At 46.6% G+C, this 24,142-nt stretch overlaps 1 protein-coding gene across 3 annotated transcripts in view; it reads left to right on the top strand.

Moving 5' to 3' along the window:
• Positions 1–24,142, top strand: part of LOC121579228 (long-chain-fatty-acid--CoA ligase 6-like) — a 140,511-nt gene that overhangs the window by 99,635 nt on the left and 16,734 nt on the right. For all 3 annotated transcript variants that reach the window (XM_041893630.2, XM_041893629.2, XM_041893631.2), the window contains exons 2-9: positions 6,064–6,284; positions 14,083–14,200; positions 14,712–14,776; positions 15,415–15,516; positions 15,790–15,889; positions 21,443–21,621; positions 22,369–22,401; positions 23,227–23,278. In XM_041893630.2, the coding sequence (XP_041749564.2) occupies positions 6,081–6,284; positions 14,083–14,200; positions 14,712–14,776; positions 15,415–15,516; positions 15,790–15,889; positions 21,443–21,621; positions 22,369–22,401; positions 23,227–23,278 (853 nt within the window). In that variant the 5' untranslated portion in view covers positions 6,064–6,080. The remainder of the gene's footprint in view (positions 1–6,063; positions 6,285–14,082; positions 14,201–14,711; positions 14,777–15,414; positions 15,517–15,789; positions 15,890–21,442; positions 21,622–22,368; positions 22,402–23,226; positions 23,279–24,142) is intronic.

Raw genomic sequence — 24,142 nt, forward strand, 5'->3', positions numbered from 1 at the left:
AATCAAGTTGTAGAAACATCTCAAGGATGCACCTGAGCTCAATTTCGAGTCTCATACAGTGATGGAAAAAAATATTTCATCCCCTGCTGATTTTGTACGTTTGCCCACTGACAAAGAAATGATCAGTCTATAATTTTAATGGTAGGTTTATTTGAACAGTGAGAGACAGAATAACAAAAAAAATCCAGAAAAACACATTTTAAAAATGTTATAAATTGATTTGCATTTTAATGAGGGAAATAAGTATTTGACCCCCTCTCAATCAGAAAATTTTCTGGCTCCCAGGTGTCTTTTATACAAGTAACGAGCTGAGATTAGGAGCACACTCTTAAAGGGAGTGCTCCTAATCTCAGCTTGTTACCTGTATAAAAGACACCTGTCCACAGAAGCAATCAATCAATCAGATTCCAAACTTTCCACCATGGCCAAGACCAAAGAGCTCTCCAAGGATGTCAGGGACAAGATTGTAGACCTACACAAGGCTGGAATGGGCTACAAGACCATCGCCAAGCAGCTTGTTGAAAAGGTGACAACAGTTGGTGCGATTATTCTCAAATGGAAGAAACACAAAAGAACTGTCAATTTCCCTCGGCCTGGGGCTCCATGCAAGATCTCACCTCGTGGAGTTGCAATGATCATGAGAACGGTGAGGAATCAGCCCAGAACTACACGGGAGGATCTTGTCAATGATCTCAAGGCAGCTGGGACCATAGTCACCAAGAAAACAATTGGTAACACACTACGCCGTGAAGGACTGAAATCCTGCAGCGCCCGCAAGGTCCCACTGCTCAAGAAAGCACATATACAGGCCCGTCTGAAGTTTGCCAATGAACATCTGAATGATTCAGAGGAGAACTGGGTGAAAGTGTTGTGGTCAGATGAGACCAAAATCGAGCTCTTTGGCATCAACTCAATTTGCTGTGTTTGGAGGAGGAGGAATGCTGCCTATGACCCCAAGAACACCATCCCCACCGTCAAACATGGAGGTGGAAACATTATGCTTTGGGGGTGTTTTTCTGCTAAGGGGACAGGACAACATCAAAGGGACGATGGACGGGCCATGTACTGTCAAATCTTGGGTGAGAACCTCCTTCCCTCAGCCAGGGCATTGAAAATGGGTCGTGGATAGGTATTCCAGCATGACAATGACCCAAAACACACGGCCAAGGCAACAAAGGAGTGGCTCAAGAAGAAGCACATTAAGGTCCTGGAGTGGCCTAGCCAGTCTCCAGACCTTAATCCCATAGAAAATCTGTGGAGGGAGCTGACGGTTCGAGTTGCCAAACGTCAGGCTCGAAACCTTAATGACTTGGAGAAGATCTGCAAAGAGGAGTGGGACAAAATCCCTCCTGAGATGTGTACAAACCTGGTGGCCAACTACAAGAAACGTCTGACCTCTGTGATTGCCAACAAGGGTTTTGCCACCAAGTACTAAGTCATGTTTTGCAGAGGGGTCAAATACTTATTTCCCTCATTAAAATGCAAATCAATTTATAACATTTTTGACATGCGTTTTTCTGGATTTTATTGTTGTTATTCTGTCTCTCACTGTTCAAATAAACCTACCATTAAAATTATAGACTGATCATGTCTTTGTCAGTGGGCAAATGTACAAAATCAGCAGGGGATCAAATACTTTTTTCCCTCACTGTAGCAAAGGGTTTGAATACTTATGTAGGTGTGATATTTCTGGGGAGGTTTTCCAACATTTCTAAAAACCTGTTTTTGCTTTGTCATTATGGGGTATTGTGTGTAGAATTAATTTAATCCATTTTAGAATAAGGCTGTAACAAAATGTGGGAGAAAAGTCAACGGTTCTGAATACTTTCCGAATGCGCTGTATCACAGGAAGACTGATATTTTCCTCTATAACAACTTAACCCCTGTGGGCCTCGACAGACACGCTCGAAATGGAGCCGTGGCTAGGTCACATTACACCACCATCCCCTCTGTGGGACAATAGATTTACACATCATGTTTTAGGTCTGTTGACTTTTCTATGCTCTCTTGGCAGGGTAGCCACATGTAAATCATGTGCATCAATGGGCTCTGTGTATGTGTGTGATGGCCAGTGTAGCTCTGCTCTTTGATCTTCCTGGCAGTACAATTCACCCTCATCAAGGCTGAGAAAAACGAGATGGATATCGGACAGAGGCTGCTGTCTGCCACCTCTGGGCGTCAACATCTAGTCTAATGGACAGCAACACCACTAGCTACTGAACTTCTAGACCTAGGCTTATATGATATAATACACTGAAACGAGGAAGGTCAGGATGGTATAGCCATAGAAATAAGAATGAATGGAATGGACTTGGAAGCTCTAACCCTGGCAATTGTCTTGAATGGAGACACCGTTTCTATTCATTCTTATTTCTATGGGTATAGCAGTGTGGAAATCAGTTCCTGTAAAGCAACCCCTTGTACCATGTATCACATATCATTATGAGCATTAATAGTATTACCATAATGACTTGTTATTGTAACCTTGCTGTAACCTTCCCAGAGAGATGGTACTGATAGGGATGTACACTACATGACCAAAAGTATGTGGACACCTGCTCGTCGAACATCTCATTCCAAAATCATGGGCATTAATATGGAGTTGGTCCCCCTTTTTGCTTCTATAACAGCCTCTACTCTTCTGGGATGTCTTTCCACTAGATGTTGGAACATTGCTGCGGGGACTTGCTTCCATTCAGCCACAAGTGCATTAGTGAGGTCGGGCACTGATGTTGGGCTATTAGGCCTGGCTCGCAGTCGGCGTTCCAATTCATCCCAAAGGTGTTTGATGGGGTTGAGGTCAGGGCTCTGTGCAGACCAGTCAAGTTCTTCCACACTGATTTTCGACAAACCATTTCTGTATGGACCTCGCTTTGTGCACGGGGACATTGTAATGCTGAAACAGGAAAGGGCCTTCCACAAACTGTATGCTGTAGTGTTAAGATTTCCCTTCACTGGAACTATGAAAAACAGCCCCAGACCATTATTCCTCCTCTACATATCTTTACAGTTGGCACTTTGCATTGGGGCAGGTAGCATTCTCCTGGCCTAAGCCGAACCCAGATTCGTCCGTCGGACTGCCAGATGGTGAAGCGTGATTCATCACTCCAGAGAACGCGTTTCCACTGTTCCAGTCCAATGGTGGCGAGCTTTATACCACTCCAGCCAACGCTTGGCATTGCGCATGGTGATCTTAGGCTTGTGTGCGGCTGCTCGGTCATGGAAACCCATTTCATGAAGCTCCTGATGAACAGTTATTGTGCTGACGTTGCTTCCAGAGGCAGTTTGGAACTCGGTAGTGAGTGTTGCAACCGAGGAAAGACAATTTTCACGTGCTTCAGCACTCGGCGGTCACGTTCTGTGAGCTTGTGTGGCCTACCACTTCGCAGCTGAGCCGTTGTTGCTCCTAGACATTTCCACTTCACAATAACAGCACTTACAGTTGACCGGGGAAGCTCTAGCAGGGCAGACATTTGACAAACTGACTTGTTAGAAAGGTGGCATCCTATGATGGTGCCACGTTGAAAGTCACTGAGCCCTTTAAGTAAGGCCATTCTACTGCCAATGTTTGTTCTTGGAGATTGCATGGCTATATGCTCGATTTTATACACCTGTCAGCAACGGGTGGGGCTGAAATAGCCGAATCCACAAATTTGAAGGGGTGTCCACATACTTGTGTGTGTGTATACAGTGGGGGAAAAAAAGTATTTAGTCAGCCACCAATTGTGCAAGTTCTCCCACTTAAAAAGATGAGAGAGGCCTGTAATTTTCATCATAGGTACACGTCAACTATGACAGATAAAATGAGAAAAAAAATCAAGAAAATCAGATTGTAGGATTTTATATTAATTTATTTGCAAATTATGGTGGAAAATAAGTATTTGGTCAATAACAAAAGTTTCTCAATACTTTGTTATATACCCTTTGTTGGCAATGACACAGGTCAAACGTTTTCTGTAAGTCTTCACAAGGTTTTCACACACTGTTGCTGGTATTTTTGCCCATTCCTCCATGCAGATCTCCTCTAGAGCAGTGATGTTTTGGGGCTGACGCTGGGCAACACGGACTTTCAACTCCCTCCAAAGATTTTCTATGGGGTTGAGATCTGGAGACTGGCTAGGCCACTCCAGGACCTTGAAATGCTTCTTACGAAGCCACTCCTTCGTTGCCCGGACGGTGTGTTTGGGATCATTGTCATGCTGAAAGACCCAGCCACGTTTCATCTTCAATGCCCTTGCTGATGGAAGGAGGTTTTCACTCAAAATCTCATGATACATGGCCCCATTCATTCTTTCCTTTACACGGATCAGTCGTCCTTGTCCCTTTGCAGAAAAACAGCCCCAAAGCATGATGTTTCCACCCCCATGCTTCACAGTAGGTATGGTGTTCTTTGGATGCAACTCAGCATTCTTTGTCCTCCAAACACGACAAGTTGAGTTTTTACCAAAAAGTTCTATTTTGGTTTCATCTGACCATATGACATTCTCCCAATCCTCTTCTGGATCATCCAAATGCACTCTAGCAAACTTCAGATGGGCCTGGACATGTACTGGCTTAAGCAGGGGGACACGTCTGGCACTGCAGGATTTGAGTCCCCTGGCGGCGTAGTGTGTTACTGATGGTAGGCTTTGTTACTTTGGTCCCAGCTCTCTGCAGGTCATTCACTAGGTCCCCCCGTGTGGTTCTGGGATTTTTGCTCACCGTTCTTGTGATCATTTTGACCCCACGGGGTGAGATCTTGCGTGGAGCCCCAGATCGAGGGAGATTATCAATGGTCTTGTATGTCTTCCATTTCCTAATAATTGCTCCCACAGTTGATTTTTTCAAACCAAGCTGCTTACCTATTGCAGATTCAGTCTTCCCAGCCTGGTGCAGGTCTACAATTTTGTTTCTGGTGTCCTTTGACAGCTCTTTGGTCTTGGCCATAGTGGAGTTTGGAGTGTGACTGTTTGAGGTTGTGGACAGGTGTCTTTTATACTGATAAGTTCAAACAGGTGCCATTAATACAGGTAACGAGTGGAGGACAGAGGAGCCTCTTAAAGAAGAAGTTACAGGTCTGTGAGAGCCAGAAATCTTGCTTGTTTGTAGGTGACCAAATACTTATTTTCCACCATAATTTGCAAATAAATTCATTAAAAATCCTACAATGTGATTTTCTGGATTTTTTTTCTCAATTTGTCTGTCATAGTTGACGTGTACCTATGATGAAAATTACAGGCCTCTCTCATATTTTTAAGTGGGAGAACTTGCACAATTAGTGGCTGACTAAATACTTTTTTCCCCCACTGTATACAGTGTAGTTAAAAACACTCATACGTGTCAGTTTTGACAGAAGAGGAAGTGTGTCCTGTTCTCTTTTGGTATATGGGGGGTTTCACTCAGTGGCTGCTGTAACTGTCGTTGCTGCAGTCTATTTCTTCTGCATAGTGAACCAAGAACAACAAGGAAGTGAATCTGATTGGCGGGGCGGTGTTGTTATGTGTTATGACTTGCACCACTAAGGACAGGAGAAACACATTCAGCATTTCAACCGTCCACCAACCTACCACACTGAATAATGTATATTAAACCACATCATGGGCTAGGCTTCAGGCCTGATTGTATAGTTTTGTACTGTATTTGAATTAGGGTTTTGTAAATTCATTTCTGACTTCTAGAACTGCACGGTACAATACATACTTTATATAGTGAAGATATACTGTGCTGTGGGATCAAGCTAAAACCTTATTCTGTATGTCATAACCCTGCATCTAACCTCTCTTTCTCTGGCTCTGCCGCACCCTTTCAATTCATTTCACCCTCTTTTCCTCTCTCCCTCCTCTGTCTCTCCCCTTCTCTCTCCGCCCCCTCTCCCCCTCTCTTTCCCTCCCCCCTCTCCCCTCTCTCCCCTCTATCTTCCCCTCTCTTTCTGTCACCCTCTCTTCCCTTCTCTATCCCTCTCCCTCTCTCTCCCTCTCTCCCTACCCCTCTTCGTCCCCATCGCTCTCCCTCCTCCCTCCCCCCTCCCCCTTCTCTCTCCCTGCCCCCCTCTCTACCCCCCCATCTCCTCCTCTCCCACCCCAGAGCTGAGTTCCACCCTGATGGAGAGGATGCAGACCCAGGAGCTGCAGAGCAGTCTACAGCTGCCCGAGCTGGATGAGTTAAGCCAGTTCTTCCGCTCCCTGCCCATCTCCACGCTGGTGGGCATCGGTGCCCTGACCGCCGTGCTGGCCTACTGGCTGGCCACCCGGCCACGTGCCATCTCTCCTCCCTGCAACCTCCAACACCAGTCTGAGGAAGTGGCGGTAAGCCAACGAATCACGATATAATACTCCACCTGGATCTGTATTTGCAAAAATTGTCTCAGAAAAGGAGTGCTGATCTAGAATCAGTTTTGTTTTTTTAGATCATAATTACAGTTTTTCTCGATTGCTAAGACACATTTCTTGAAAGCTGCTCTCCTTTTCTTTTAACTGTGAACACAAAACCCAATTTTCAAGCTACATTCACAAAACCTCAGACTCTTCTTGCAAAACCAAACTTTCACCTCAAAACAGTTCAATCTGTGCTCAAAACTGAACTATGTTGTCAAATCGTGCCCCGAGTCAATCAAAATAAAAAACACTACTGAACAGTCACTAAACACTACGTAGAAAAATAGAAAGCACAATGCTCAGGACATGAAGCTGGAGAAATAAATGTTTATTGTTCACTGTAGGCTAAATGCATGTTGCAAAACAAAAAAAACCTGTGCATTTAGCACTTGTAGAAAAAGACAGAAATCTTATGCGTTTGCCACTTGTGTACAGTAAGCCCATGTAAAAATAAAGTACAAAAATATACAAATAAGTGCATTACTCAGCCACAGCATCATGTCGCCATACTGGGTCAGGCCACAGGACTTCATCCACATCACAGGCCACATTTTGTCTGGCCAGGCAACGGGGGAAAAAACCCCTGGCATGCCGTATCCAGGCTTGGCATGCCTCCACACCTATGTCACCACAGGCAAGTCCCATGGCTTGCAGGAGATTTACCCTGGTGTAAGGTTGGCGTTCATATACCTTCCACCGCCATGAGGAGAATAATTCCTCAATGGGGTTTAGGAAAGGGGAGTACGGTGGAAGGCAAAGATTGATAAAACCTTGGTTCATATTGTACCACTCTCTAACCTGGAGGGCTCTGTGAAAACTCACATTGTCCCAAACAACAACATAGATGGGATGCTCATCCTGCTGCCCTAACAAAGCATCTCACATGTGATTGAGGAAAATGAGGAGCTGGTGAGTGTTGTAGGGCCCCAGGTTGGCATGATGGTGGACAACCCCATGATTGCTGATGGCAGCACATAATGTGACATTGCCACCACGCTGCCCAGGAACACCAACAATGGCCCGATGGCCAATCACATTACGGCCTCTCCTTCTCCTTTTGGTGAGATTAAACCCAGCTTCATCCATGTAGATGTATTGATGGGGTCTTTCCATTGCATCCAGTTGAAAAACCCTCTGTAGAAATAGATATAGTTTTGTAAGTGATACGGAAAAAAGTGATTTAGGCCACTACAGTAAATCACTACTTAGAGTAATCAACATTGAATGTGTCTGGATATATGCCAACCTGTACATACTGGAATCTTTGCTCTTTGACTCTGTCTGAGTTGCGATCAAAGGGCACTCTGTATAGCTGTTTCATGCGCAGTCTGTTGCGCTTGAGGACACGATCAACAGTAGAGAGGCTGACACTGTTGATACCCTCAAAATGTAAATGGTCCTCAATGATCTTCTGCTGAATTTCGCTCAGTTTAATGGCATTGTTCTCACGGACCATATCAACAATTAGGGTCTCTTGGTGTGGGGAGAACATACCTGTCCTCCCACCCCCATGTGGCAGTCTTTCAATTCTACAAAAAGAGAACATGGAGTTACAAAAATATACATGGAATACTAGGCCTACAAACAGTTAGACCAACCCTCCATTACAATACTACAGTACATTGGTACAGTGATGTACTGAAACATATATTTACTTACAGTATACTGTGGTACAGTATATAGTATGTCATACAGTAATTGCTGTCAACATTTACATACTGTACTATAATGTCAAAAAAAGGTAATTACCTGTTCTCTTCTCTAAATCTTCGGATTATGGTGGACACAGTGAATCTACTGATGTTTGGTTGTACCCTTTGTCCAGCCTCCCTCATGCTCATACCATGGACAAGAACATGGTCAATCACAGTAGCTCTGATTTCATCAGATATTACTGTTCTTTGTCTTCGCTGACCACCTCGACCACCTCGACCTCCTCTCACACGAACTCTTCCTCTCAGATTTCTATCCATTGTAGGGCCTCACAAACCAGTGCTCTCTGAACTGGCTTACTGTATATGTTCCCTCACATCATTAGCCACAAGTGTGATACATTTTGAGTTGTTGTGTTCAAGTGGTGACACCTGTGCTCTAATTGTGTTTGACTTTTGTCACCTGTGCTCACCATTATGCAGCACGGGTGCATCACAATGAAAATGTGTTGGCAAGTTATGTCTAAACAGGTGAAAAGTGCTTATGGTTTTGCCAAAAGAGTGATTGATTCAATCAGTGGGTTCAGGCAACTGAGCATTTGGTTCAGACAATAGGGTTTAGTGTTTTAGCAATTGAGAAAAACTGTAATAAATACAGGGTGTACCTGATCCTAGAACATTCTGAGATGCTTTTGGGCTGATTCAGACTTAGGAATTTATGCCTTTCCTACGCACTTCTCAGTATTTGGTATTCAGTCTTACCTTATTCAGTCGTGTAACGCGCTCTGTAGGTGTGGCTACTGGAAACAGGAGACAAAGGGCTGTGAGACATAGGTTTAATCCTAGACACATGAAAAGTGGGATATATAAGGTGGGTACGGGGCAACAGAAGACGAACAGCAGAGGGGCTAAGCATCTTAGAGATGGGGAAAGGGCCGATAAAACGGGGGGAAAGTTTGCAGGACTCCACCCGGAGGGGCAGATCCCGAGTGGACAGCCATACCCTCAGCCCAAGATGATACCGGGGTCCGGTGGCAGTCCGCCTGTCGTCGATATCTGGAGGTGGTCTTAAGAAGAGCCGACCGGGCTCTCTTCCAGGGACGACGACAGCGGTGGACGAACATCTGGGCCGAGGGTATGCCGACCTCTTGCTCTGGGAAGAGCGGGGGCTGATATCCCAGGGAACACTCAAAAGGCGAGAGACCAGTGGCACAGCAGGGAAGGGTGTTGCGGGCGTACTCAACCCACACGAGTTGCTGGCTCCAGGTGGTGGGGTTAGCGGAGACAAGTAGCAAAGAGTTGTTTCCAGGTCCTGATTGGCTCGCTCCGACTGGCCGTTAGACTGGGGGTGGAACCCGGAGGACAGGTTGGCCGATGACCCAATGAACATGCAAAACGCCTTCCAGAACCAGGACGAGAACTGAGGACCCTGTCGGACACCATGTCCACTGGGAGTCCATGGATCCGGAAGATGTGCTGCACCATGAGCTGGGCCGTCTCTTTGGCAGAGGGTAGTTTAGGGAGAGGACAGAAATGGGCGACTTTGGAAAACCGGTCCACCACAGCAAGGATGACAGTGTTGTCATTAGACGGGGGGAGACCAGTGATGAAGTCCAGGGATATGTGTGACCAGGGACGGTGAGGGACAGGAAGGGGTTGAAGGAGACCAGCCAGAGCTTGCCGAGGAGTCTTATTCTGCGCACAGATCGTGCAGGCGGCAACGAATGCGGAGACGTCAGGGACCATGGTAGGCCACCAAAACCGTTGTCGCACAAAGGCCAGGGTCCAACGGGAACCTGGGTGGCCGGTAAGCCTGGAGGAGTGGGCCCACTCCGGTTATCTGCCCCCCTGGGGTTCAGCTGGGAATACTGCCCCTCACGGACTTGCTTCTCAATTCCCCAGCTGAGAGCCGCCGCCAGACACAAGGTGGAGAGGATGGTCTCCCGGGTGGTAGGAGAGGGAGAAGTTAAATCGGGTGAAAAGCAGGTCCCACCTAGCTTGCCTGGAATTGAGACGCTTGGCAGTGCGGAGATATTCCAGGTTCTTGTGGTCTGTCCACACAATGAATGGATGTTCCGCCCCTTCCAACCAATGCCTCCACTCCTCCAATGCCATCTTCACTGCGAGAAGCTCACGATTCCCCACATTGTAATTCCTCTCCATGGCGTTAAGACGATGGGTGAAGAAGGTGCAGGGATGCAGTTTGAGGTCCAGGGCAGAATGCTGGGACAGGACAGCCCCTACTCCGACATCCGAAGCGTCGGCCTCCACCACGAACTGACGGGATGGGTCAGGATGAACTAATATGGGAGCTGTGGTGAAGCGATGTTTGAGGTCCTGGAACGCCTGGTCCGCCGCTGGGGACCACTTGAACGGAACCTTGGGAGAGGTGAGTGCAGACAGGGGAGAAGCCAGGGTGCTGTAACCCCGGATGTCCAGCTCGGATGCCATGGTAGCGTCCATAAAACTCTCATCGGCCCCTGAGTCGATGAGTACCTGGAGAGATTTCGACTGGTTCCCCCACAGCAGGGTGGCATGGAGAGGGGTGCGAGTACGGGGAGAGGGAAAGTTCTCTGTATGGCCCACCAGAGTACTCGCCCCTACCGGTGAGCCTGGTCTTTTAGTGGACAGGAGGACACGAAATGACCAGTAGTCCCACAATACAGACAGCTCTTAGTGTTAAGCCTGCATAAACGTTCGGCTGGAGACAACCTAGCTCTGCATAGTTGCATCGGCTCGGGAAGAGGCGAATCGACAGACTTAGGAAACTCTTGGGGAAACTCGGGTAGCCTCGGATTCTCTCGGAGACTGAGACGTAGGGGACTTCCGGGATGCCTCAGAGGGCGAGGTGGAATCCTTGGGCGGGCGAGTGGAATCGGACCTCCTCTCCTTCCTACGTTCCCGAAGCCACCCATCGATCCAGATAGTCAAGGCGATAAGTGAGTCGAGATCCGTAGGTAGTTCCCGGGCTGTTAGCTCATCCTTAACTTCCTCCGATAACCCGTGCAGGAACGTGTCGAACAGCGATTCCGGGTTCCATGCACTCTCAGCCGCCAACGTGCGGAAATCCACCGCATAGACTGCCACACTGCGGGATTCTTGCCGAAGCTGGAATAGCTTCCGGGCAGCCTCTCTCCCGGACAATGGAGAATCTAAAACCTTCTTCACCACGTCCACGAACTCCTCCAGACTGAAGCACACGGCAGACTGTTGTTCCCACACTGCCGTAGCCCAGGCAAGAGCCCTCCCGGACATCAGCGCTATCTTCGAGCGGTCCGAGGGGAAGGAGGAGGGCTGCAGCTCAAAGATGAGGGAACACTGAGCGATAAACACCCGACAGGTTCCCGACTCTCCAGCAAAGCGTTCCGGTGGAGGTAAGCTGGGTTCTCAGGAAGCCGGGCTGGCCAGGAGAGACGCGCAGTTGACAGCCGGGTTACTGAGGGGCTGGGAGGTTACCGTCGTGGTAGGCTGCCTAACAGACAACCCGCAGAATTGCTCCAGCAATGTATTCAACACGCAGTCATGGCGTTCGGCCAAGGTCTGGAAACACTCCATAAGACCACGCAGCAACTCCTATTGCCTCCCAATGGTGGCTTCTTGGGAGGAGACGGCATTGCGGAGCTGGTCCGAATCTAAAAAAAAGATTGATATTTGCTGAGTGTTCTCATATCTCCTAGATATAGCACAAACACTTCAAAACCTTGTTTCTTATGATACTTTTTTTTAACTGTATTTTTTTGCCATTTATGAATGTGTTATTCAATGCGTTTCTCTGGGCTATAGTAGTAAAGGCTAAATTCAATATTTTATAAAATAATGTATTTATATTCACTACCGTTCAAAAGTTTAGGGTCACTTAGAAATGTCCTTGTTTTCCAGGAAAACAAACATGAAATGAGTTGAATAGAAGGTTAGAAATAATTATTTTTAATTGAAATAATAATTGTGTCCTTCAAACTTTGCTATCGTCAAAGAATCCTCAATTTGCAGCAATTACAGCCTTGCAGACCTTTGGCATTCTAGTTGTCAATTTGTTGAGGTAATCTGAAGAGCTTTCACCCCATGCTTCCTGAAGCACCTCCCACAAGTTGGATTGGCTTGATGGGCACTTCTTACGTACCATACGGTCAAGCTGCTCCGACAACAGCTCAATAGGGCTGAGTTCCGGTGACTGTGCTGGCCACTCCATTAAGCCAGAATACCAGCTAACTGCTTCTTCCCTAAATAGTTATTGCATAGTTTGGAGCTGTGCTTTGGGTCATTGTCCTGTTGTAGGAGGAAATTGGCTCCAATCAAGCGCCGTCCACAGGGTATGGCATGGTGTTCCAAAATGGAGTGATAGCCTTCCTTCTTCAAGATCCCTTCTACCCTGTACAAATCTCCCACTTTACCACCACCAAGCACCCCCAAACCATCACATTGCCTCCACCATGCTTGACAGATGGCATCAAGCACTCCTCCAGCATCTTTTCATTTGGTCTGCGTCTCACAAATGTTATTCTTTGTGATCCGAACATCTCAAACTTCGATTTGTCTCTCCATAACACTTTTTTCCAATCTTCCTCTGTCCAGTGTCTGTGTTCTTTTGCCCATCTTAATCTTTTATTTTTATTGGCCAGTCTGAGATATGGCTTTTTCTTTGCAACTCTCCCTAGAAGGTCAGCATCCTGGAGTCGCCTCTTCACTGTTGACGTTGAGACTGGTGTTTTGCGTGTACTATTTAATGAAGCTGCCAGTTGAGGACCTGTGAGGCGTCTGTTTCTCAAACTAGACACTCTAATGTATTTGTCCTCTTGCTCAGTTGTGCACCGGGGCCTCCCGCTCCTCTTTCTATTCTGGTTAGAGCCAGTTTGCGCTGTTCTGTGAAGGGAGTAGTACACAGCGTTGTACGAGATCTTCAGTTTCTTGGCAATTTCTCGCATGGAATAGCCATTTCTCAGAACAAGAATAGACTGACGAGTTTCAGAAGAAAGTTATTTGTTTCTGGCCATTTTGAGCCTTTAATCGAACCCACAATTGCTGATGCTCCAGATACTCAACTAGTCTCAAGAAGGCCAGTTTTATTGCTTCTTTAATCAGCACAACAGTTTTCAGCTGTGCTAACATAATTGCAAAAAGCTTTTCTAATGATCAATTAGCCTTTTAAAATGATAAACTTGGATTAGCAAACACAACGTGCCATTGGAACACAGGACTGATGGTTGCTGATAATGGGCCTCTGTACACCTATATAGATATTCCGTAAAAAATCTGCAGTTTCCAGCTACAATAGCCATTTACATTAACAATGTCTACACTGTATTTCTGATCAATTTGGTGTTATTTTAATGGACAAAACAATTGCTTTTCTTTCAAAAACAAGGACATTTCTAAGTGACCCCAAACTTTTGAATGGTAGTGTATATATTTGTATACCTAAAAGGGTCCTACAATTCTAAATCAAATAGCTAAATGATCCATAGTATGACCATCTTAAAACAATCCCCCTGTAGCTCAGTTGGTAGAGCATGGCGCTTGCAACGCTAGGGTTGTGGGTTCGTTTCCCATGGGGGGCCAGTATGAAAATGTATGCACTCACTAACTGTAATTCGCTCTGGATAAGAGCGTCTGCTAAATGACTAAAATGTAAATGTCATCTTAGAACCCCAACGGCTTGGACTTTTAAGAATTAACAAGCCTCGTTCACTTAACTTTATGGCCAGCAACTGTTTCAGTCTAAAATGAATTTATTAACAATCATAGACTGACTTAGGTGTCAGAAACCACTCTGGCTTCAATCAGAATAAGGCATAAAGACGGATATTCGGCATGTAAACCAATTTCTCTTTCTGCCCTGAGGCTTCAGTACCCGTTGACGCATGTATAATAGCTGGCAATTTGCATAATATCAATGATAATAACGGCTCCCATAGCTTAGAGAATAAAGGGTAACAATTTGGATTTCGAATATATATTTGGACTACATTCAGAAATAGCCATGTTGTTATTTTGGTGTGTGTGTGTGTGTGTGTGTGTGTCTATGTGTGTGTCCTAGCCTCACTGTCTGTGTCTATCTCCTCATGTCTGTCTGTCTCTAGCATGAAGATGGGGTTCGCAGGTCCATGCTGGGGGACAGCCCCAATAACCTGCTGACACACTATCACGAGGATGCCAAAACCATGTATGAGGTGTTCCAGAGAGGTCTCCACATAGCCGGTGTGTATACACACACACACACACACACACACACACACACACACACACACACACACACACACACACACACACACACACACACACACACACACTGGCACTGTGGTCTGAAAAAGTGCTGGTTCACTGTCTGTTTGGTCTGTCTGGTGAGGGAAAAAGTGCTATCTAGATTACAATGGCAACTGAGAACATTGGAAGTAGCATCTGAGGTGAGGCCTAAAGTCAGACTGTAGACAGACTAGACTGTATATACATGTAGAAAGTATCTCTCTATATATGGCTCTAAATAGACTGAATGACTGACTGACTGACTGACTGAATGACTGACTGACTGACTCCAACATAATGCTGAGGACCAACTGTAGTTAGTAGCCAGTAAAGAGATTGCTAAAGAGGAATAGATAGAGGAATAGAGATTATGCATGGTCATAATGAGTGTCAGTCATGTGATCCTTTGGGGGTTTCTGTGTTTTTGTAAATTCACTGACTCGTCCAGTTGTTGTATTGTCTGCAGGTGATGGACCTTGCTTAGGCTCCCGGCTACCCAACAAGCCTTACAAGTGGCTGTCCTATAAAGAGGTAAGCACAGAGTAGAACTACCTCTGTGCAGAACACTGAAGCACAAGAGCAGGTCTCTGCTTTACTCCACAGGCTCTGTGTGGTCTATTCTTTCATAGGGCCAGTGCAATCTATAGCTCTGTGTGTAACTCAGTCCTTGTGGTTTGTATTACGCTTGGTCATGCCATGTGGTTGATCAACAGATGTACAGGCTCAGTTTACAGTCTCCCCTACGTATGCTGCTTCTCAAACATCTGTAGCAACACAGAGTATTATTTCAAGTTGATTTACACTAAAGCTTTCTGTACCACTGCACTGAACTACTGGACTTTTTAACACACACATTTATTCATGGGTTATGGCTTCCAAACACGATCAAAATGGGAGGGATTTATCTTCTGCATTCTGTTAATGGTATTTTCTCTTCAATGTTACTGAGAGGGATTTATTTAAGAAGCTTATAAACACCTAAGCGTTGGAATGGTGCAGCAGGAAGGATTCTGTATTTACAAAAACACTCCGCTCCATTATTTCATCTATGACATCATGACAGTTGAGGAGAGCATAGCGCATACGAGCTTGTTTGTTAATTTTTAATACTGACATATTTCTTGTTTCACAATACGCTCAGCTGCTGTCCCATTCATGTCCACTTCCAGGTCACAACCCGGGCGGAGTACTTGGGGTCGGGGCTTCTGAGCCAGGGCTGCACACCAAGCCAAGATCAGTTCATCGGAGTGTTTGCACAGAACAGGCCAGAGGTGAGGTCATCGTCACAGCGAGACACTATGTGTGTCTCAAAATGCACCCTATACCCTACATAATGCACTACTTTTGACCAGACCCCTATCAAAAGTAGTGCACTATATAGGGAATATGGTGCCATTTGGGACAAGACACTGATTCACAAATGTTTTGACATGATATAAAGGTTAACAGCTCCAACTACCTTTTGTGGAGGCTTTTTTATTTTTATTGCTCATTATGTCAACGGTGCCCTGGCCTCCTTTTGACCTGTCTGTCTCTAATTGCAGTGGATCATTTCGGAGCTGGCCTGCTACACCTACTCTATGGTGGTGGTGCCTCTGTATGACACACTAGGGCCTGATGCCATACGGTACATCATCAACACTGGTAAGACTAGCAGATTTCAGATTTGTACGTCCAAAATGGCACCCTAATCACCTCTATGGGCCTTGGTGAAATGTAGTGCACGACACAGGTAATAGAGAGCCATTTGGGACAGAGCCTTACTGTAAGTGTACTGCTGGCATTAGCGGTGTGATTAGCGGTGCCAATCCAGAATAAAAAGCTATATTACAACCTATGAGTTGTGATAATTGCATTGTTTGCTCTATAACCTGTTAGTTTATATGTGTCATGTTCGTTGAATGACGGGTCAGACCAAGGCGCAGCGTGATATGCGTACATGTTTATTAAACTTTAAACACACGACAAAACAACAAAGGAAACGAAACGTGAAGTCCAAGGTAGAACACACAACATACCTTACAAGGAACAAGATCCCACAACTAGACAGTGCCAATAGGCTGCTTAAGTATGGTCCCCAATCAGAGACAACGAGCGACAGCTGCCTCTGATTGGGAACCACACCGGCCAACATAGATCCACACATACTAGATCGACAACATAGAAAAAGCACAACAAGGAATATACACACCCTGACTCAACATATAAGCGTCCCCTGAGTCAGGGCGTGACAGTACCCCCTCGGAGGCGTATCCGGCTCGGGGCGTGACGACCTCTCACTCTCCGCCTCCCTGTTGCGCCCCTGGTCTGGTCTGGACCTCGGCGCGCTGCTTCCCCTCTCCTTCTTCCCACGATACGCCAGGCCCTGTCTGGACCCTGGTGTGGGAGACCCCGAACCTGGAGAGGGGCTGACGTCATGATCTGGACTGGAGCTGCTGACCGGAGCTGGACTGGGCACCGGTGCCTGATCCAGCTTCGGTCAGCAGCTCCACTCCGGAGCCAGAGCAGTCCGCTCCACCGGTGCCCAGTCCAGCTGGAACGGACTGCTCTGGCTACGGAGTGGAGCCGCTGACCGGAGCTGGACTAGACCCCGCTGGAGCGGACTGCTCTGGCTCCGGAGTGGCGCAGCTGACCGGAGCTGGATCAGGCACCGGTGGAGCGGACTGCTCTGGCTCCGGAGTGGAACAACTGACCGGCACTGGATCAGGCACCGGTGGAGCGGACTGCTCTGGCACCGGAGTGGAGCAGCTGACCGGTGCTGGACCAGGCACCGGTGGAACGGGCACGGGCCGTGCCGGACTGGACAAACGCACCACTGGTCTGGTGCGAGGAGCAGGCACGGGCCGGACCGGACTAGGAACACGCACCACTGGCTTGGTGCGAGGGACAGTAACGGGCCGGGCCGGACTGGCGACGCGCACCACTGGCTTGGTGCGAGGAGCAGGAACAGGCCGGGCCGGGCTGGTGACGCGCACCACTGGCTTGGTGCGAGGAGCAGGAACAGGCCGGGCCGGGCTGGCGACACGCACCACTGGCTTGGTGCGAGGAGCAGGAACAGGCCGGGCTGGCGACGCGCACCACTGGCTTGGTGCGAGGAGCAGGAACAGGCCGGGCCGGGCTCGTGACGCGCACCACTTGCTTGGTGCGAGGAGCAGGAACAGGCCGGGCCGGGCTGGCGACGCGCACCACTGGCTTGGTGCGAGGAGCAGGAACAGGCCGGCCCGGACTGTGGAGGCGGACTGGAGGTCTGGAGCAGAGAGCTGGCACAACCCGTCCTGGCTGAATGCCTACTTCCGCACAGTATGTGTGAGGCATCAGCACAGGACGCACTGGGCTGTGCACGCGCACTGGCGATACAGTTCGTAGAACTGGCGCAGGATATGCGGGACCGAGGAGGCGTACTGGAGACCAGGAGCGTTGAGCCGGCACACCCCGTCCTGGCTGGATGCCCATCTTCGCACGGCACGTGCGTGGTGCAAGCACAGGACGTACAGGACTGTGTCAGCGCACTGGCGACACAGTACGTAGCTCCGCATAACACGGAGCCTGCCCAGTCATACGCTTCATCGCGTGAGTACGGGGAGTTGGCTCTGCTCTGACACTAGGCTCCGCCAACCACCCCGTGTGCCGCCCCAAAAAATTTTCTTGGGGCTGCTTCTCGGGCTTCCTCCTTGACCGGCCTCCTCCGTGTTGCCGTTGCACCTCTCCTGCCTGGGCATCTACCTTAGCCCATGGTCCTCTCCCCGCAAATATCTCTTCCCATGACCACAATTTGCCCACCTGTGACATGGCTATTCGCTTCGCCTGGGCACGCTGCTTGGTCCTCGTTTGGTGGGATCTTCTGTCACGTTCGTTGAATGACGGGTCAGACCAAGGCGCAGCGTGATATGCGTACATGTTTATTAAACTTTAACACACGACAAAACAATAAAGGAAACGAAACGTGAAGTCCAAGGTAGAACACACAACATACCTTACAAGGAACAAGATCCCACAACTAGACAGTGCCAATAGGCTGCTTAAGTATGGTCCCCAATCAGAGACAACGAGCGACAGCTGCCTCTGATTGGGAACAACACCGGCCAACATAGATCCACACATACTAGATCGACAACATAGAAAAAGCACATCAAGGAATATACACACCCTGACTCAACATATAAGCGTCCCCTGAGTCAGGGCGTGACAATATGCCTTGCCATCGTGATATATAGACCTAAGGCGGAGACAATAAGAAGACACAGTGGCAGAATAAATTCAACCAAACCTTTGTTTCATCACAAAACCGGAGATCTGTCCGGTGAAGTCCACAAAACATATTGCATGTAACAAACAGTTACATATGACCTACAGCATGGTCAAGCAAGGTAATGTTTCCGAAATGTTCGGACTACTAAACAACTATTGATTTAGAACAATGGAGAGTTACCGCAAGTCTTAAAGAAAACAGGAGCTGCCTCCACTATTCCAGCACCATTTCAACTTCAACATTTCAACATTATCTAATCAGCTCTGCTTAGTCTAAAACAGTGACAACTAAAAGATATCAAAAACGATTTAGTCCAATCAACGTAACCTAAATATGATGTGGCTGTCCATGGTTCTGATTTCTCTGTGTGTGTGTGTGTGTGTGTGTGTGTGTGTGTGTGTGTGAGTGTGTGTGTGTGTGCAAACAGAAAAAACAGCCAATGCTATCCTCCTCTTTCATGTTGCCTAAATGGTCTATGACTCTGTCATACAGCACATGCTTTTAGTTTTTGTTGTCCTAGGCTACCATGAATACACACCACTGGCTGCAGGAGCTTGTTGTGGGCTGGTGTAATTCTATAACTAGGCGGGGGTTACGCCATACAGGTGTATGCCAACCCACCGAAACCTATTGTGTCGGCACATGCCCTACTTTGCCCCTTCTACAATTTATTAGCCTATAGCAATTTGGACACAGCTACTCATTCCAGGGTTTTTCTTTATTTTTTAAAACTATTTTCTACATTGTAGAATAATAGTGAAGACATCAAAACTATGAAATAACACATATGGAATCATGTTATTCTTCAATGTAGCCACCCTTTGCCTTGACGAAAGCTTTGCACACTCTTGGCATTCTCTCAACCAGCTTCATGAGGTAGTCACCTGGAATGCATTTCAATTAACAGGTGTGCCTTGTTAAAAGTTAATTTGTGGAATTTCTTTCCTTCTTAATGCGTTTGAGCCAATCAGTTGTGTTGTGACAAGGTAGGGGTGGTATACAGAAGACAGCCCTATTTGGTAAAAGACCAAGTCCATATTATGGCAAGAACAGCTCAAATAAGCAAAGAGAAGCGACAGTCCATCATTACTTTAAGACATGAAGGTCAGTCAATACGGAACATTTCAAGAACTTAGAACGTTTATTCAAGTGCAGTCACAAAAACGATCAAGCGCTATGATGAAATTGGCTCTCATGAGGACTGCCACAGGAAAGGAAGACCCAGAGTTACCTCTGCTGCAGAGGATAAGTTCCTTAGAGTTACCAGCCTCAGAAATTACAGCCCAAATAAATACTTCACAGAGTTCAAGTAACAGACACATCTCAACATCAATTGTTCAGAGGAGACGGTGTGAATCAGGCCTTCATGGTCGAATTGCTGCAAAGAAACCACTACTATAGGACACCAGTAAGAAGAAGAGACTTGCTTGGGCCAAGAAACATGAGTAATGGACATTAGACCGGTGGAAATCTGTCCTTTGGTCTGATGAGTCCAAATTTGAGATATTTGGTTCCAACCGCCGTGTCTTGTGAGACGCAGAGTAGGTGAACGGATGATCTCCGCATGTGTGGTTCCCACCGTGAAGCATGGAGGAGGAGGTGTGGTGGTGTGGGGGTGCTTTGCTGGTGACACTGTCTGTGATTTATTTAGAATTCAAGGCACACTTAAGCAGCATGGCTACCACAGCATTCTGCAGCGATACACCATCCCATCTGGTTTGGGCTTAGTGGGACTATCATTTGTTTTTCAACAGGACAATGACCCAACACACCTCCAGGCTGTGTAAGGGCTATTTGACCAAGAAGGAGAGTGATGGAGTGCTGCATCAGATGACCTGGCCTCCACAATCAGCTGACCTCAACCCAATTGAGATGGTTTGGGATGAGTTGGACCGCAGAGTGAAGGAAAAGCAGCCAACAAGTGCTCAGCATATGTGTGAACTCCTTCAAGCCTGTTGGAAAAGCATTCCAGGTGAAGCTGGTTGAGAGAATACCAAGAGTGTGCAAATATAAAATATATTTTGATTTAACACTTCTTTGATTACTACATGATTCCATATGTGTTATTTAATAGTTTTGAAATCTTCACTATTATTCTTCAATGTAGAAAATAGTAAAAAAATGGGTAGGTGTGTCCAAACTTTTGACTGGTACTGTATATTATTATAAATGAATTTTGGGAAACTCAGTCGAGGGTGTGCACATGTGGGTACGCAGACCCGCAAGCAACCCTTTGTGATGAGTTACGTTTTTTTGTGGCTCCCACCCCTATCAAAGTTGCACATCCCTGCTATACGTCCCTTGTAGCTCAGTTGGTAGAGCATGGCGCTTGCAACGCCAGGGTTGTGGGTTTGTTTCCCACGGGGGGCCAGTATGAAAATGTATGCACTCACTAACTGTAAGTTGCTCTGGATAAGAGCTTCTGGTAAATGTAGATGAAGCTCAAAAACTGAGATGCTCGCCCTTCCCTTCCTGAGCAGTTGTCCTTAGACTAGAGAATTCTGTTTTGTTGTGTTTAAGTCACACAATCCCTTTAACGACACACACACACACACACACAGAGGAATCAGGTTAGGGCTCACCTTCGCCTTATGCTGGAGGTAATGAGCTTAGCTCAGTTGGTTTGGGAGGAAGGGAGCAGGCCTTGAGCTCTCTCTGTCGTTACACTCTCCTCCTTCCCCATGTCCTCAGGGCTTTCCATCCTTCAGTTTGACACTAATCAGTTAACTGACATCAAACTCTCTCATTTTATTCATCAATTCCAACTGCCCCTCAGTGACATAGTGGTTTTGGCCCAGTGTCCCAACAGAATGTGTCTCTGCTCCAAGGCAGTGAAATGGAAATCTGTGTGTAGAGCAGTAGCTGTGTGTTTACTAGCTGATTGGATCATGTATGTGTGTGTGTTCTAGTTCTCACAGCGTGCTGGGCTTTTGTGTGCTGTCTTTCAGCGGACATTGTCACGGTGATCTGTGACAAGCCTGAGAAGGCCCAGGTGCTTCTGGGTAATGTGGAGAGGCAGGAGACCCCTGGGCTGAAGAGGATCATCCTCATGGACCCCTTTGAACCTGCCCTGATGGAGGAGGGGGCGGGCTGCGGGGTCATCGTCCAGTCCTTGCAAGACGTGGAGGTAGGGAGGGTGTAGGGGGGCAGGGGGGATGGGGGAGTAGTGTATGAGGGTAGGGAGAGGGGAGAGAGGGACGGGGGAGAGTAGATGTTCGTGGAGAGGGGAGGGAGGGTCCTCAGGTAGGGAGGGAGAGGGGCCTCAGCTCAGCTAATATAATGTAACACATTGTTTTTTTTTAAAGCCCAACCCTGTCTATACAGAGACCTGTAGCTCAGCTGTGTCCCCTTTCCACTGTATGCAAGCCACACATGACTGATTCTTTGGAGAAGTATGAACAACACTTCAATGGCTCCATGTCTATGTACTCCAAACACTAATGTATGACTGGTGTGTAGGCTACAACTTAATAAAGACTGCAGTATGTACAGTATTTACTGTAATCCATGTACTAGCCCTCTGAGGGCAAGAGATATGCATTATTATCTCTGCAGAACATGATGGAATCTTGAACAGGTCTAGCCTTTCTCACTTCCTTGCTGTAAATTACCATGTCAACGTAAAACAAACATTATGATACAATCAAAAGTTATGGTTAGCTCATACATGTAGGCAAATAAAGAAAGAATGCTTCTGTTACAGTTTATTAAATTAATCTAGCGTAAAACTATGCAAGCATCTCTTTTGTGGGGACATGAGAGTTGTTCAGATATTCAGTCCCCTCCACTTTATTCTGGCTGTGTTTTATGGTTCTTCTAATGATTATCTAAACACAAGATGTTGTGCTTGTTTGCATGCTGCCGTCCCATCCAGGATCTGGGCAGAGCGAACCACAGAAAGCCCCTGGTGAGTGCAGCCTGCATGTCTGGTCTGGTTAGTTGTCTGCGTCTCAAATAGCACCCTATTCCTTACTCAATAGATGCTGCCCAATTCACACCTTATTCCCTATTTAGTGCACTACTTTTGCCCACAGTAAAAGTAGTGCACTAAATAGGGAACACGGTGCCAATTGGACAGCATCCATTGAGTGTTTTGGTGCTAGGGGAGTAAGCAGTTTTGTATCAGTATATGTGTACCACAGCCATATTGTCATAGCCCGTCCAGCTAGGAAAATCATTCATTAGTTGAGCAGAGTTCAAAGCGAGGTCTTCTCTGTAATCTTGTCTGTCTCAGTAAGTCTTGTCTAATCGGCGCATGATGCAACTTTGTGGTTAGGCAGCACAGATCACAAATACATATATTTTGAATAGCCTTGAGATGTAAACAGTCTGTCTCTGTCAGCCACGCTCTGCACAGGCAGAATGCAGGAAGTCCTCAGAGTGGTGCTGACTATGTTTTGTTATGTTTTGGACATATTTTAGACTAGAGATCTCTGGCTCACACGAGCCGAGACAACACAGTAGACATACACACAAACATGCTTTAGCTGTCTGTTACTGTAGTAACCGCTGCTTGAAATGCGTACCGTATTAATATCCCTTTTGATCTCACATAGCACTTTAAGTCTGTGAGTGCTTGTATTCTTGTTTTATGTGACCATCTTCTACAGTCACATATTACTTTAAATGCCTGAGATGGGCTAATGTAATGTTGACTATTATCTAAAGTTGATATCAATGAGTTCATGATCTCATTCTGACTATATCCTGACTGTGCGTTTGTTCCTTACAGCCACCTACACCAGAAGACCTGTCCATCGTGTGCTTCACCAGTGGTACCACAGGTATCTCCATCCAGCCACAAACTATAACACCCCGAAGTGTCTTATTCTTACAAGCTAATCACAGTATTGATGTGTATTAACACAGTAATGTACTATCTTGAGAGTTCATCCACAATCCCTGATTCAAGTCCAACCCTGTCGGTAGTTTTGGTCTGTTTCATGACAACTTTATGAAGTGTGTCTATTGTTTCTCCCATCGTGTGTGACAGATTAACAGGAAGAGGCTTCCCCCTGACCACTTCAGGCCAATGCCAAGTATCAGGGTTGAAATGGTACAGTAATGGTCATGGTAGGGCCCCTAACAGTGAGACTTCAGAGGGAAAGGTAGTTACAGGTTTTTTTCTGCATCAAAAAGGGGCTTAGGTGGTGGGCGTGGCAGGGGGGCGTGGCAATGGACGCGGTCGGCCCGTCGGCACAGCTGAATATTACAGAACATTTTTTGCATTGAAGCGAATTTCCTGAAATTATACACATTTCTCTATGGAACTGAGAGAAATTTTTCGTTTTAAATAACATTTTGTGTGATTCTACATTTTCTGCCATGGTGCCGAGAGAAAATCAATACAGCTAAATTCATTGGGTAACACTAAGTTACCCCTATTACTATGCAACTACACAATAATAACTGCAGTAACAATATAGTGGTTACATACAGTAGGTGTTACTATGTAATTACATGGTAATAAGGTTGTAACGCTATCAGATATTACAGAATTTCTTGTTCCACTTTGTAACTAATAATTTGTAATTACACGTTTGAAAGTCACCTGTGAATTACCATGTCAATAACTCAAACCAAAATCTGTCCTTGTTACATGAAACTACAAGGTGCCACTACCATTGAATCCACATGTAATACCAGGA

Source organism: Coregonus clupeaformis, chromosome 13 (genome assembly GCF_020615455.1).
Source record: "Coregonus clupeaformis isolate EN_2021a chromosome 13, ASM2061545v1, whole genome shotgun sequence".
Taxonomy (NCBI): domain Eukaryota; kingdom Metazoa; phylum Chordata; class Actinopteri; order Salmoniformes; family Salmonidae; genus Coregonus; species Coregonus clupeaformis.